This window comes from Lemur catta, chromosome 23 (assembly GCF_020740605.2).
Source record: "Lemur catta isolate mLemCat1 chromosome 23, mLemCat1.pri, whole genome shotgun sequence".
NCBI lineage: Eukaryota > Metazoa > Chordata > Mammalia > Primates > Lemuridae > Lemur > Lemur catta.
In genome coordinates this window covers 13,340,104-13,357,119 of record NC_059150.1, presented here as the reverse complement: position 1 = coordinate 13,357,119, position 17,016 = coordinate 13,340,104, and the positions used below count along the sequence as shown (strand labels likewise).

The window sequence follows — 17,016 nt, the reverse complement described above, 5'->3', positions numbered from 1 at the left end:
AGCAGGTCACAGGCTACTTCTTTCTTTCTATTTCAAAATGTTCTTTGGAAGAGACAGATATGTAGGCTCGTATCTATAAATATTCTCTACCTTGTCAAAAACTTAAGACCAGGAATTGGTGCCTTCAACCATATGTTAGTTACAAAATAAACAAATACCCAACACCTTTCAGATCCCTACCAACATGAGATCCATTAGAATGATGGAATTTGGAGGACACACTTTGTTTTTGGGTAAAATAATTTAGTATAGTTAGAAATAGTAAATAAAGCTAACTTAAATATTAATACAGACTAGTGTGACCTAGAATTCTTAGCTCACATTAAAAGGCTGATTTGCTACTTTGCCCTGATTACCATTGTATGTCTTGATTTTGGTATTGGCAGAAGTCCGTGATAGTGACATAGAGCTGAACAACACTAAAATTGAGGCCTCACTATGCGAAAAAAATATAGCATGTTCTTTTTACGGCAAGAAGTGGAAAAATTCGTTAACACTTTTTCTACCGTAAGGTGTAATTGGATTCAGAAAAAGGCTAACTTAAAGCAGGACCAGCTCTGACATATAAAATCCTCACAAGGTAACAAGAATCAGTTTGGTTTGTTCGCTGTCATTTCTCATTACGGTCTTTGTCATGAGAATGGATTCATGTTGTGCCATTTTCTGTTCTTGTTACAATCTTTGTCACATGAATAAGATATCAGGATGTTAATGCCTGGCATACAGTATTCCGTGTGTGATGATATTGTACAGGACTATGCTGACCTTTGCAATATTATGTATTCTGATTGGTTGTTCATTTCACCTCTTTCCCACAAGTTAATAAGACTGTAAAAAGAGAGAACTGAAATGGCCAGCCAGTCAAATTATAGAATATTGAAAAGGTCAGAGCAGTACAGCACAGAGGAAAAAAAAATTACGGAATATATGGTGCATTAAAATTCTTGTGCCAATGATTATAACAAGAATGGAAAAGGATACTCGTTTATGTTATTTCAATCTAGAGAACCCCACAGGATGGTATCCTCCCGACAGCAATCACTTATGCATCCCTGAATCACACTTGAAAATATCGGATTTATGCTGTTTTTCTATTTCCATAGAAAATATCCTACTATTCAACAGATAAAAACATTAAAAATAAGATTTTCGTCTTAGAAATGGGCATTAATGTTGTTAACATTTTGGTAGGAATTTATATTTGAAGCTGAAAAAAAGGTTCTTTACAAGTAAAATCTGTTGTTCATATGAGCTTTATTTGAGCTATTTCTTCATTTATGATTTTTTTTTCCTTCAAAATACAATAGGACATTAGGACCAGATGAATTAACCTCTTTCAAGACCCTTTAGAATGTGGAATATCCTGAAACAGCAGTTAAGAGGTTATTTACAGGTTTTAAGTCATCTAGACAAAACTTGTTTTTTCCTTGTGATGTGTGATGTTGGCCAATACCCAAAGAATCTTTTCTCATCTTGCATTCTCAGTGGAAAGATAGAATGAGAGACGGGAATGGTACTTAAAATTAGGAATTCTGAAGTTATTGTTCTCAAGTGTGTAATAATGATTACTCATATCTAAAACTGTTTTTATGCATATTTTAAAATTTCTTAAAGAACAACTGTATAGATTAGATTTTGCAGTCTGTAAAGAGATCTGTCTTAAACATTAGCTTTATGCTTTCCGTAGATGCACTATTTCACTAATAGAGTAAACATTTTATAGTCCAAAGCTAGAGTCTAAAAGCATCATTAATAAGGATGCCAAATGTGACCTCTTTACTTTGAGAATCAGAAGAAATGAATTTTGGTGATTAGAAGACTAGCCTGAGTATGGATTAAATAACTTTAAAATCAGTAGTTCTCAAATTCCAGCATGCTGAAGAAGAATCACTCAGTGATCCCTGGGCCCTACCCTCTGATATTCTCATCCAGGAAGTCTGGGATGAACTTCAAGTACATGAATGTTTATGAAGTACCCCCAGGTGATGTTGATGTAGGTGAACCCTGGAACACTGGTATAGACAGCCCCATTCTGCAGAGAGCTCAAGGCAAGCCCCAGTGAAAGCCCAATGGCTCAGACCAAGCCGCAGAGAGTGGAGGAGGGGAACTCAACTTAAAATCAGGGTGCTTGGGTCAGGGGGAGGGTAAGGAATGTGAAGTTGTGGTTCCGGAACATAGAAGCTTAAAAGGACTTGCACCTTCCACTTATACTCACAAATAGGGTCAGATCATCTGAGGCTGACCAGACAGGGAATGGTCACCTGTGATAGCAAATGCTTATCACTTTCGGATTTTCAAGCTTGATTTTTAAGGCTGAACCAATGGGGCTGTATTTTCCAGCTCACTGAAAACACAGTTTGTGCAGTGAAAAGCAATAAAACACAACCCTCCCAAGAGGGGGAATCTGAGGATTTGCATTTTAAGAATCTTTCCCCCAGATGTAGGAGCCCCAGTTGGCAAAGTTCACATGAAGAAAGGAAAGACAGAGACAATGAAGTAGGGGAAGAGCCAAAATCTGTGCATCCTGCTTTGGTTTTGAATCTGGAGATTTTTGAGCTTCATCGAGGGTTGGACTCCTGTCAGTTGCTCTAGGTCGGTGAAATGAACTGCATGTTAGCAAGGGTGAGAGAACATTAGATTCACTCAGCTGCAGAGTTCCTGGAGATGCACAAGTTCCTTTTTGAGCTGAGCAAAATGGTTATGTAATTGCATACTTCTCATAATTATTGAGTAATTATATACTTCTTATAATTACCGAGTAATCATTGTTCTATAACTAGAACTTAATGTTAGAACTAATTGTATAATTACCATGTATTAATGTTGTTATCTGGGAAACTTAGGATAAAGTGGTACTTAATATATATTTTTCCCCTGCCAGGCCATTTTCGAAGCTAGCAAATATTGTTTGTTTTACGGCTCAAAATTTTCTTCAAAAACAAACCAAATGCAAGGAAACAAACTTCACCAATAGTATACTCATAGATGTTTGCTCATTGATCATACATTTGCACCTGGCTGGAAATGTATATTAATAGAATTGTATTCTAATGGCTTAATTTTAGAATTTTAATTGTTTTGCAAATTTCATTCTCTTCTAAGATGAGCACAGTTATGCTGCTTCAGGGTCACACTGAGCCTTTGGCTGGGTCTCTGCAGAATAAGCTGACCTTTTTGAAATTTTACAACTGGGCATGTGAAAACAGCAGTAGTTGTTTCAGCCATCACTGAAAATGCTTCCAAGGAGCTAGATATCATGGGAACTTGAGGGGATCTTCTGATGCTGATAACGTAATTATTCTTAGGTAACGGTTAGAAGGGACTCATATTTAGTCTTAACCAGATTTCTTGAGGACAGGAACTATGTTTTATGCATTTGGAGCATGTTCTTATCAGCACCTAGCAAAGTTTCCTCCTTCCATGCAGTTGAAGCTCAATTATCTTTAGTCAAATAAAGTTGATCAGTTGTAAAGAATGTATGAAAGCTAAAATGGCATAATTTGGAAACATATTTTAATTGCATAATGAAATTATCACAGGATGCTTTGCATGTGTCAGAACTTCTTGCTGATAGATATTAAACTCAGTGTGCAGTGAGATGGGTTTTAGAAAAATAAGAAAAATATATGTATACACATATATAGGAGTGCGTTACCTATTTTCATTTTAAGACCTGGAAATCATTTTTTAAGCTATGAATATGTCTTTATCTGGCTTTACTGAAAATGAATAGCAATTATTATTTTCATGTTTTAGCCCATGAGTATCATTTATTCCCTTTTAAATAAACTACTACTTCGGATAAACTAATTTCAAGTCCTAAGTAATAAATTATTGTATGCCACTAGGGATTTCTTCTGGTTATGACACCTGTGTATTTTGTAGCAAGAAATTTTTCAGCTACTTTCTTCATCTCAAAATTATTATAAGTTTCTTTTTAAAAATGTGTATATATTTTTAAAAGTTTTTGTTTGCCCTATCCGCATTTCATGAAAATGGTCAAGTCATAACTAGATATCAGACCCTCTTTTGCATTGTTGGATCTTCAGTGATTTCAGTTTGAATTATAATCTGATGGGACAATGACATGGAGGTAGTAGATGAGATTAGTGTTGCTTTGTTAATTGAAAAACTTTGAATTTTGATTAATAATACATTGTTATGTTGGGAGCAGTAGAGAATTTAATAGATAGGTAATTGCTACTGAGAAAATGAAATACGGGGTGCATGATTCTTAATCACTTGCTAGTCCTGAGTGTCTGGAATGTATCAGTTGTATGAATTACAGCAAAAACAGTTGCAACATTCCTAGCTGCTGTTTATGAGCACCTGTAATAGGTGCTGGGTATGGTAAAGAAATCATCTCACTTAACTTTTACAGTAGCACTGCAGTGTAAGTACTATATCATTCCCAGTTCACCTATGAAGATCTAGAGGTTCAGGAATATGAACAAACTTAGCAAAGAGCACATTACTAAAAAAATACAAGGACAAGTTCAAATGCAAGACTCTGACAACCAAATTTATGTTCTTTCCTTTGCACTATCCTTTGTAACTAAACTGTGTTAAACTATAGTATTTTCATAAATATTGCAGCCATTAAATTTTGTTTACTATACCATGCAAGATCTCTTTTAGTATGTGGCCATCTTTTACTTTTTTAAACATTTAATCAATAGAGATTATATCAGTATCTGGAGATCTTGCAAATATGCCTGTTTTTTCCCTTGAAGTCCAATATCTTGTGTTTTTTTATTCATTTGCCTATATTTACAGAATTTCTGTAGGGAAGATTAAATATACAGGTAATAAAAAGTGTTTTAGAAAAGGAAGAAGTCCGTTTGAAGCAAATATTGGTATTAATGGTTCTTTTGTCTGTGTTGTAAGAGTTTTAACATTTCTAAAATCGACTGGAACTAAGCAGTATTTGGAAAAAAATTGACTATTGCAAACTTTTTAGGAAAGCATTTAGTGTAGCAAGTGAAAGAAGTGTTAGAATTTTGAGTTGTAGCCCTTTTCTTATTTAACCCTATTTTCTGACTCTTCTTAACCTTGAATGTAACCCAGTGGTTTAGGAGATGAGAAAAAAACACTGTTATCAAGCAGTATTTTCCTATCTCTTAGACATGCTGAGATTTGAGGAAGGGTTCCTAAAGCTTTGGAAGGGTGGTCGTGGTAGGACCTGGGTGAGGATATATTAAAAGTAAATTTTTTTTTTATGAAACCAGGCCGCTTCTGCATTTTCTCATAAAGCTAAAAAAAATAGATCTTGTGATCAATGTGGTTATATATTACCTCTGATCTCCAGTTGCTTTTCTGGATATTCTGGCTAATTCTGATTTAAAGGGGCAACAGAAAGAAGTCAACCCACCTCTCAAGCAAAATGAGCAGAAAACACCTCACTTGATGATATAGAAAATGTCTAACACATATCTGAGTATACTATTTATATCCAAAACCATTGTGTTTGAGAGAAAAAAGTGTTATTTTGTTCCTGTCTACACATCAAAGAAAATTCAACGATTCAAAACAAAAACCCTCAAAAAAAAAGTATAAACAACTCATCAAGTGATCGATTTACCTCTGTGCAATATTTTTACTTGTATGCATGATATTTGTGCTATGGCTTCATGTGACAGTTGTCTTAGAGTATCAGTCAAGGTATTTTGATTGCCCTGATGAATGAATTGGAGATGTTAACCCAGGTAACATTTTGTTCAAAAGTAGTAAAATAAAAGTATGCTCACCGATAAGAGCGTATGTAATGCCTGTTGGGGTGGTGATTTTAATAGTTCTATTTAGTATAGTATATTTAGGAAACCAAGAAAATCTTCAAATAATAGCAGGAAAGAACCTTTACATATATACTAATTTTAATAATTTTTTAATTCAGCAGGTAATAATTACACCCTTCTGAATGGCACAAAAATCATGTACAGCAGTGAAGAGGCCAACCTTTGGGTGCTCATCGATGGGCTGGTTCCTTTTACCAACTACACTGTACAAGTGAATGTGACAAATGGCCAAGGCAGCTTGATAAGTGATCCTGTAATGATTGCGATGCCTCCAGGAGGTGAGTCTGTGACAAATGTTGACTATCTAATTTTATATAAATGCCCTTGAACTAAGTCTCCATTGAACACCTTGTTGATTGTTGGAATTAATGTTTTAGAATTTAGAGGCTTAATTGTATTTCTGGTTCTTTAGGTTGTTATTTTGTTTTGTTGTGTCGTGACTCTTCCATTGATATTCTTTTATTGTTTTGTTGAGACTGCTTTTATCTTGCACTGTATGTATGTATAGGTACTGTACACACACACACACACACACACACACCTGTCTCTGGATCTCTGCTTGTTAAGAAGGTTGGGAAATGCTTTTCTTTTGAGACTTCCCTTAGATTCAAACTTTATATTTGCAATTTGAGCTTTCATTTTCTACTGCAAATGGTTCTCATTTCTGGTGTTATGAAGAACTAGATTAGATATATACTTAAACCTTTCCATTTGGCAAAAAGGGCAGGACACAGGTGATAGAATAGGAAAACTCTATCCACATCACTGAAAAAAACACCTTTAAATTCCATGTCCTAATGGTTACAGTTCAGCAGTGTCACTTTCACAGGTAAAATGAGGTAGAATCCGGATATTTTTATTTTAAATATTTCTATAAAAATTGACCTAAATTTATTCACAATTACCATTACTTTGATCCACAATCTACTCCACCCATGTTTTAACTACTTGTTGGAACTAATTGCTAAGAAAGAAACTCCCTCTAGGGTTAATATATATGGCCTTTGATAGAAAAAGGGAATTGAATGCTTATTTAAAAATTGAGACCAAAGCACAAAATAAAACAAACCTCCCAAAAAAAGAAATCTTGGGTATTCATATCTTCATTTTTTATTCTAACCCATATGCTAGAATGATAGACAATTGTGATGACTCTAAACCTTAGAATATAATACCCTTTATTAACATTTAGAAATTAAAGGGTAATCAGTGGCATAATGGAGATTTTAAGTTACATAGTAGTACATTCTCGACATGACATATGGAACATTTAATGAGTTATACATCCATTTTATGGCATTTACACTGATTTAGATAGTTTGTGATTATAGTAATTTACATCATATTCATAAAAGAGCTAGTTTATTTTTCACATGTTTAAGAATGTATGGTCTAATAATTTGTTTTATGTGTATATATTATGATCCAATTAAAAATAGCAAGCTCCTATTGCTAACTCAATACACACTGTGTGACTATGTCTGTCAGTAGAAGGGTTAATATTATGCACACTGGAAGAATCTAAAATATTGTTTTATAGTGGAGCAGTGGAAGTGAGATAAACTGTTAACTGAGGCTTACCTCCGTCTCTGTACTGTGGATGCTTATCTGTGTCGTTATAATGTTGTGCAGACTCACACTCTCTAGCCCCCATGTAATCGTTCACTTTATGTGTTCAGAAATCCAGAATTTGGAAGATGGCCCCTCACCAAAGAGGAAGCAAATGTCTTTAAAGACAGACAGTGATTTGCTAAAGTTTATTACAGCCATTAAGACATACTTTCTTTTATCATTAGATTGTTGTTGATTACAATTAGGAAACTTATAGCTTTGAAATTATCTTTTTTATGACCTTGTGGCAGTTTAAAGGTGATACCTCATTGATTAAATAGGTTTTAGTTCATGCTTCCTTTTACTTAATGATCTGAAAACATATTATCCTGATTTACACATAAAAATCATGCTGAAAAGCATGTGGCATTCACTAGAATATGTGTGTTTAAGTAGAATTAAATTAGTACTGAGAGTTATTAAAGAAATCTTCCATGCCTTTATCCACTGAACTGTGTTTCATACTGAAATGAATAATAAATGAACCAATATACAGAAGCGAACTAACTTATGGGCAGAGAAGGTTCTATATGCTATTTACTTTTCCATTATATTTTGATTGCTATCATCATTGCCATTTCCTTGATTTCAATATTAGATCTCTTTTATGGTGATGTTGAATTCCTAGTATTTTTCAATGCTGGATTATGCTACATTTGTAATGATAATACCCTTAGGTATGTTTTCTTCTCAGTGTAGTTTAAAAACCTAATAGAAGATTTGGGCAAAATAAAAGTACTATTTTTATCTTCATCAAATATTTGCTATCAGATGTGGCCTGAAAAACTCCCTTTACCCCTTTAGTCTGGCCAGATCCTGTTCACTTTTTAGATTTCAGCTTAGAAATCATTCTATCAGAAAGTCATCTCTCGCCAACAGAGGCTGAGATAGGGCCTTTCTGTATCCTAGAGTACAATCACATTATTTTGAAATTGCCTGTTTAACCTGACTGTCACAATTGCTGGTTATAAGATCCTATACAGTAGGGACTGTTCCTTATTCACATTTTTATCATCCATGCTTAGACCAAACCTGACACATGGTAGGTGCATAATGAATAATTGGCGAGTGAATGAATGAATAAATCATTCAAGATAGCTTAATTACCAGTTTTAAATTGTAAGCTTATCATTGCTCAGGCCTGCCCAAGCCTCGTGTCTACCTGAGCAACCTTATATTGTAGCCAGCTACAAAAATGTGACTTTCTCTGTACACTGCTGTCCAATGTAGGAATGCAGTGGCCATGTGGGTGTAGTTGGGAGCCCAGACCATGAGAAGGGTTAGAGTATTGGAGGTAAGAAATATTCCTAAGTTGTACCACTCATCCCTCTTTGATTCCTCCACCATAATGGTTACTTTACTCAGGTGATCATAGGATGAACAGTTTTTAGTTTATACATAGGAATTTAGAAAGGAGAGATAAGGGAGCATGGTATGAAAAATTTTGCCATAGTACATCATCTCTTAGTTGACAATTAGGAGACATCTTATTTGCCAATAGCTAACTCTGTTTGTCTGATGAGAAAAAACATGATTAAAAAATATGTAAACCCAAGTTGCTTGAAGATGAGAATTAAAGCAAGCAAGATGATGCAACTAATAACCTAGCATGTAGATGTTGGTCAGTGGCAGTTCCCAAATAGCACATTTTTGATTTGAAAAATTCATTTTAAATATTATCTAGACAACTAGAAGAGTTTCTGTTTTTTACAAATTATGTAGCAAATCCTCACCTACTTCTGTGCACTCAGGTGTCTTTTTGTATTTCTACAATTACTGTATTTTTAGGTTGTTTGTAATAACATAATGCTCATGTTTAGCACTAAGATACTCTTAGAAATGAAGACTATATTTAATCCGAGCTCTTGAATAGCATTATGGTACAGGTTCAAGAGTTCTAGGAAAAGAATTAAAAAAATAAAAATGGAATCCAAATGTTAATCCATAAATATGAAACTTTCCTATGGCCTTTCCCCCTTCAAGGTCTGGAGTTACTAATGGGGTTAGGATTGCAACGCTTAATGGGGCTCAGGGCATTAGTGTTTTGTATGCATGGAATTCAGCATTCAGTTTAATAAGTGGTTGACATTGGTGATGTCCCTTAATTTGCTTAAATCTAATTGGCTCTTTTATCAGTCAAACCTGTATGGATTGGCAATTGATCAGAAAGGGTCAGCCATGACTCTGCATGTAGTTAAATGATGGAACCACCAGTTAAAGTCACAGTTGCATGATAATAAGCAAAGGAAGAACAAATGAGCTTAGAAGAGGAAGGCAAAGAAGCTTAGAAGTTTTGCAGGATCTTCAAGTTCAGAACAAAGGCATTATAGAGTATATAAATTTTAAATACACTGCATTTTGCCTCCAGACTTAAACCTTTTTTTTTTCCAGATGAACTGAAATCTTGTCTGAAACTGTCTTTGTTACATCAAAGAACTACTCAGAAAGCTAAAAGAGACAGAAGAAGCATAAAAGGGCATAGTTTAAAATGATTAGTGACAAATTCCATACTGACAAGTGAGAAACAGATTTTTTATGAAAGTTTTATATTTTTCCAAAAGGAATAATTTTCTTCTGTTTATCTTTTTCTGAACTGCTTCATTGCAACAGTGAAAGGAACTCAGAGCCACCTTAGCTGGTGAATTTAATCCAGTTTTCCTCTGGTAATAAATAACTTGTCATATATACCTTTAAATTGATGTTGATGAGAATTATTATAATCTACAGACTTTATAAAAATGCTAGGCTTGAGGAACCTGTTTATTTTCCAAAATGTCTTATTAGAAAATGAAAAATTGAGAAAGGTAAAATGGTTGTGAATGGTTGGTTTTACGGAGTCTTTTCAAGTTTTTCTCTTTCCCCCAACCCCCCTCCCCCCACTTAAAACATCAGTGGAAAAAAAAATGGAGCAAAATCCATTAGGATTTAAAACTTAGGCACATTGCAAAAGTGTAGACTTTGGCATCCTAGAGACATGGATTTAAATCTACCTCGTTCACTCAATGTCTGAGTAACTGTGATAAAATCTATTAATATAGCTGAGCCTCAGTTTGTTCATCCATAAAATAGACTGGATGGTAATTCCCACCTGATGTAACTGTGTTTAAAAACACAATATATGTAATGTGCTTAGCACAGTGCCTGTCTTGGTAAACATTTGGTGCTTGCTATCTGCTTTGTTCTGTTTTCCTACTAAGACCTTTTTTGTCCCATCCAGGCTAGAAAATAGAGGGCAAGTGAAAAATTGAAGTCTTTCATGTAGGCTGCAGAGCCCAGGATAAGTTTATCTTGCTGCATCCCTACCCTCTCCTACATTTACCCCCAGAGTACTAACATCATTATGGCCAGGACAGTAACCCTGCTAGGGGGTGGTTGTGATGTGTATTGGATAATGAAGTAAGCAGGAAGGATGGGAAGTGATTTTCCTTTTGAAATAGCTTTAGCATCCTCTCCCATGACCTCTAGATCGTAATTTACAAATGATTTTTACATCAAGCTCTCATTGGTTATCTTGGGATTTCAATCGGCGGAAAAGCAGCACACTTTTTTATTTATAGAAATCTCTTCTGTGTTCATATCGAGCTACTTATTAAATGCAATTATTATGATCATTTTTTCATTTTCATTATCTGTATATTTTATTCACACATAAATGCTTGCATAACTTTGGTAATGCTGGCCAAAAGAGAGGAATTTGAAATTATATCCTAAATATTTTCTACCTTTTCCTAATTGTCCTCACATATATATTTTTAAAGAGTTAAATCTTGGAATTCAAACTTTGTTTCATTTTTCACTGACTAGGAAAGCTTCAGACAATGTGCTTTTGAATAACTAAATGAAACATTCGTTTTTTTAAAATATTACCATGTTAATTTTTGCCCAATAATAGAGCTAAAAGTATAATATGTTAACCAGTGATTTTTTTTTTTTTATAGCTTGAACTACCAAAGTCATTTTTGTTTAGATTTTAGGAGACCGGAATGGTCTTTCATGTATTGCTTGTTACAAACCACCCCAAAACTTAGCAGCTTAAAACAACCATTCTTGATTATGTCTCACATGATTATGTGAGTTGTCCAAGTGGTTCTTCTTGCTGCTTAAGGAGGCTGGATTGGGCTTCTTCAGAGCATGGTTAACTAATGGTTTCAACAGGCAAGCCCCAGTGTGCAAGCCCTTGTCAAACTTCTTGCCTTGAGCTGGCCAAAGTAAAATTCTTGGCCAAATCAAGAAACGTGTATTAGAAGGTGTGAGTTACTGCAGCCAACTGATATGTCAATCTTCTATAAATGCCTAAGTGATTGGTTTTTAGTAGAATGTGTGTGTGTGTATACACATACATGCAGGTATTATACATATATAATTTTTCTTTTAAATTAGTTCTGTTTTTGAAAGAATGGTGTATTAGTACCAAATAATTAAAAAAAATTAAAGAAATATTTACTAAATTTTTCCTTAAGGAGATATAAGAAAATGTTTCCTAACATGAAAATAAATTTTAATATTTTATTTCATTGCAAAGATCAAGAAACTTATATCAATAGAATCTTGTTTAAAATATTTATGGCTCAATACTGAAGGAAAAATCCTGAGCTCTTCTTATATGTGGCCAATTTAAAAAAATTATTTTAGTTATTTCCCAAATCTTAGAGCTTGGATATTCTGAATTTTGCTTGCAACTCAGAGCTGTGAGCTCTGAACTGTGTTTGATCTGTATATTTTCTTATAACCCTAGTGTCTAGCACAAAGTATGTGCTGAATAAATGAATTACCAGAACATTCTGTGGTAGTGATAATTTGGAAAATAACCTGTAAATTACCTTTGCTATTACTGTGTCTTTTACTTGGATAAATATTTTCCCTAAATGTTGAATTCATCCTAGAATCAATTTATCTTAGTCCTTGACAAGATTGCCATAGCAGTGCAGAAGTAAATAATATAAAACCCTCTTGAGGTATGTTTATGTATGAATGCATGTGTGTGTGTATTTAATTCTCTGTTTTAACTACCATTTTCAATTAACTTACCTATCATGACTACCATTTTCAATTAACTTACCTATCATGACTGGTGGTTGGAAAGTTAACTGAAAATGAGAGTTAGAACAATTTGAGAAATCCAAATATATATTAAATACAACTTTAACTTAGAACATACTCATATGTTTACCCACCAATATTGTTATATAGGACTGAGCTGTTTTTTTAGAGTATTGATTTGCTATTTATAAATCCAGCATCTTTGTTATAAAAACTACACCCATCATACATAGCTTAAGATTCCCACTTAAAGCTCCTTTAAAAGGGAACAAAAATTTAAAAATAATTAAGGAAGAATCTAATTACAGAATCTTCTATGTTTTTATAATTTCCTCAGTCTGTGAGTTATTTTTCCTACATTAATTTGACAGCATTGTTTTATTAAGTCATTTTAAGTTTTACAAAGCAGTTAATTTTCAAAGAAACAAGTTTCTATTATTTTACTAGTGTTTATCAGTTTAAGTGATATTTAATTAAACTACATAATTATAATGAGAAGCACATAGCTATTTGCAAAATACAACCTTCTCTTGGTTAAGTGTATACTTCTACTGGCAGCTGCAGAATTTTGCCCTTAAGCTAAAGAGTAGTCAACTATCCATATCTGTGTGTTACAGAGTAAATGGAAATTTTTTATTAATCTAGCAAGTCTGTTAAGAATAGGTAGGTAAAGAGAGCATCTCCTATTAAGGAAAGAAAAGGTGGCAGAATGACCAACCTGTAGCCTACCCCAGTAGGAAGGGCAGGAGAATGCTATCACATTCTTCTCATAGGTTAAGCATTATAACAGCTCCACCTTAAAAGAAAAAAGGAATCATTGTTTATATCCCTTCAATTGATTAGGAATTTAGTCTGCAATTTTTGGCGTGACTTGCTCAGTGAACAACTTTTACTCCTTCAGTTTTTAAAGGAAAGAACTGAACTATCTCTCCTATTTTCTAATTTCAACCAAAATCTCTTCCTAAGACCTAAGAAGAATGGACTGTAAGTAGCACAATCCACCAACCATAGGGAGAATGATATCGTTTTATTGCAGGATCCCTAAGAGAATTAGGAGCAATTAGAAGCTCAAAAACAGGCATAGACCAAAAAGCAAAAGAATAAATAAGCAAGAATTGCGAATGCAAACTCCGTTGTATCTCACGCTTTCCTCATCCACTTTAGGATTGAGAATTATAAAATATTTGTATGCCTTTTAAAATCTACTTAGTGCAATGTCAAGATTCCACCTTTTAAAATCCAATTAATAGTTCTTGAAAATGTAAATTTGCTTGCCAGGTGCACATACAAAGCTGCCCATCAGCATGTGTTCTCCATTTTTCGTCTGCTCTGTATCCACTTTGATTTATTTGCAAGATATAAGTAGAAACTTTATCATGCAGGTGGCCATGGGATACCTTAAAAATTAAAAGAGTACAAAGGAATGGAAATAAAAAAAATAAGCTGTAGGTTAGCAATTGAAATAAACAATAGGCTAAGGTGGTATATTACCTTATTCAGAGAGTAGAAGGAACGATGAGATTAACTGCTTTTTATAATGTAAAAGCCACAATGAAGATATAGGGTGGTGAGGAATAGCATGCTTTAAAACAACAACATTCTCTCACATAAACAGATGGTTTGTCTTTACCTTCAGTATATTAAAAGCTACACAATTTATATTACATCCAGTTCATATGAATCTTTAAAATAGTTGTGCATAATGTTTTACTTCTGTGTATATCTTCCAAATGTGCTGCTATTTTTCCCCTGGAAAAATCAACCCCGTTGAAGGCAATAAAGTAGGAGAATTCAACAAATAAAAAGTATTTAAATTCTTAATAAAATAAATAGCGTGCTTTTGAAAACACACACCAGGCCATTTAGTTCAACCCACACTTTCTCCCAAGCATGTTATGAGAACAGAACTGAAGGATTGATGATTGTCTTCAACGTGCTTTCAAATCCTTTCATGAAAATTCTTATCTTTACCTTTTTGGGATTGAGAGTTTACCTTGCTTTGTGTGTGTGTATATGTGTGTGTGCACACACATGCATGCTTGTGTTTTTGTAAAATTACATGTCATGAGCCAAGGAGAGGAATAAATTTGTGTTTCATAATTTGTGAAATTTTCACTTTTCATATTCACCATCTTGACAGTGAACTTCCCGCTTATAAAAACACTTTAGAAAGGAAATAACTTCTGAGCCAGGGAGAAGAGGGAGGGGAACTTTGAAGTGTACTTTACCATGGACTCAACAAGCCTCCAGCAAAGGGCTGCCAGCTCTCCACATTTGCATATTCTCATGTGGCTCATATAGAAATACACACGCCCACACACACAATTAAGTGCTATCTTTAGAGCATCCTGGGGCAAGACAGAGAGATCCAAAAAAAAGAAAAAAAGAAAAAGAAATCACATCGTTTTCTACTTTTCCATGGGAGAGGGGTATTTTTTAAAGTTCCATTGATATTTTAAAAATCATATTTTTAAGAAGAATAAGTACCATTCCCTTTCCGTTTTTTTTATCTTGGAAGAAAGGTTTATCTATAACTTTAAGGTTTTAAAAAAAATCACGTCTCTCTGACTGGCTCTGCAGTTTTAAAGCAACTTGAAGTTTTATTGGAATTCTTATGGCACCCTAAAGAAATTTTTGCTTTATTTCTTAAAAATAATGTCTTATTCTTTTATTTTTCCCTTTTTTTCATAGTCAGACTATATACCTGCCTTGCATAAAATCTATGGAATTTACCTGGCTGTATACATACTCTTACAAAAGTGAGGCAATTTTTAATGTGTCTTAGATATTCAGTGACCATAATTAGCAACATCAAGAAATTCCCTGTTGTCTCTCTCTAAAGAAGTATAGACCACCCAGTGTCTAAAGGGTCTAGAGTCTTATAAAAAACTTAATGAAGAATAGATTGTGACAACAATGGGCAGATTCACTATAGCCACTACGATTTTCATGATTATTAACTAATTGGGGCAAATGAAACTAGAAATGTAAGGTTATCTAGTACATACTTTATGAGATTAATCCTTCTCACCCTTCGATGATCATTGTGGAACTTATACTGTCTTCCATTTTTATTTAAATGTTTTATATGTATGGATCATGTCTTATCTACTAGAGTATAAATTCATGGTGAAGATAGAATGAGTGGATGAATGGTGGTAGATAGAAGAATTATAGCTGATCTTTCTCTCTTTCACCTTCTCTCTCTCTCTTTATCCTTCTCACCATTTACCTTGGCTCATGCATATAGTAGGAAATTAGTAACGCTTGCTGTCATGTCCCTGTGGAGTGTTGCTAGCTTTGTGTTATTTTTGTACCCGGCATGCCTTCACCCTTTCTTTTGATTACAGGGCTCCAATTTCCCTCTCAGAACCCTGGGCTCTCTCATGTTCAAAAACTGTGTCATGTGTGGAATTGACTCTGTCACCCGGTCTGACCAGTGAGAGCATCGTATTCCCCTGGCCACAGTGATTTTTTTCAGGGATGACAGATGTTCCAATCAGAGCTAATGAAAAGCAGTAAACCAGTAGAGCCAACAGAGGCATGTTTCGTGCCCTGTGTTTGAATCTGGGATTCAACTGACTCTGCCGCCAGCCATCTTGCCCCTCAGGCTCTGAGAATGTCGCCAACATGGAAGACGGCAAAGCAGATCTGAGAGAGGAAGTAGACTGGATTCTGGTGACATCGTTTGGCCCCTTGAATCCAGCGCTGGCAAAAAACAGCTTTTTCCATTGATTTTTTTTTTTTTATTACAGAAGCCAATTAATCCCTCTCATTAGTTAAGTGTCTATATGTTTTCAGTCCTTTGAAAGTAAAAGCATTTACCACAAGATGCTTGTGAGAAAGGAAAAAGAGTAGAGACCACTTAGAGAAGCCTCATAACTTCTTGAAGATCATACCAAATTGTGTCAGGTCAACATATGTGTTGGTTTACGTTTTAGCTCTCAAATGAGGAAAGCTTGAGAAGTGAACCTGACATGAAATGAAATAGTAACATCTAAAATTATGAAATTACTGACCCATCCTGAAGGTGCTCCTCAGAGCTACTTCATTTGACAGTCTTCTGAGGAGCTTCTTCTCTATTTCCAGGTCTCCAAGCCCTGAGTTCCAACAACAACTCTTGTGCTAATTAGCTATTTGGTCTGACCTAAGCAATTCTACTTGACTTTGATACAGGTTTCTCATCCCTGTAATGGCAGAACTTGAACTAGATCAGTGGTTTCCAGAGTACAATTCAAGACTAGGAGCATCAGCATTCCTGGGAACTTGTTCAAAAATGCAGATTCCTGAGCCCTACTCTCAACCCACTGAATCAGAAATTCTGAGGGTGGGGCCAAGCACTTTATATTTTAATGAGACCCCACTGCCACCTCCCAGGTCATTGGATGCATGCCCACATTAGAAAACCATAGAACTCGACCATCTTTAAAATACCTTTAAAGAAAAAAGTATTATATGATCTTGTCTGTGACTCTATTTTACACCTATAATTGGGACACAGAATTACTGAGGGGAAAATTGGTAGAATAGGCCCCTATGCTCAATTTAGTTTTGAAAATAGAAGCTCCAT

General features: G+C 34.6%; 1 protein-coding gene across 1 annotated transcript in view; it reads left to right on the top strand.

Moving 5' to 3' along the window:
* The window catches only part of USH2A (usherin), a 605,447-nt gene that overhangs the window by 343,649 nt on the left and 244,782 nt on the right, over positions 1-17,016 (top strand). Inside the window, exon 37 of the mRNA XM_045536030.1 lies at positions 5,894-6,073. Within this exon, the coding sequence (XP_045391986.1) occupies positions 5,894-6,073 (180 nt within the window). The remainder of the gene's footprint in view (positions 1-5,893; positions 6,074-17,016) is intronic.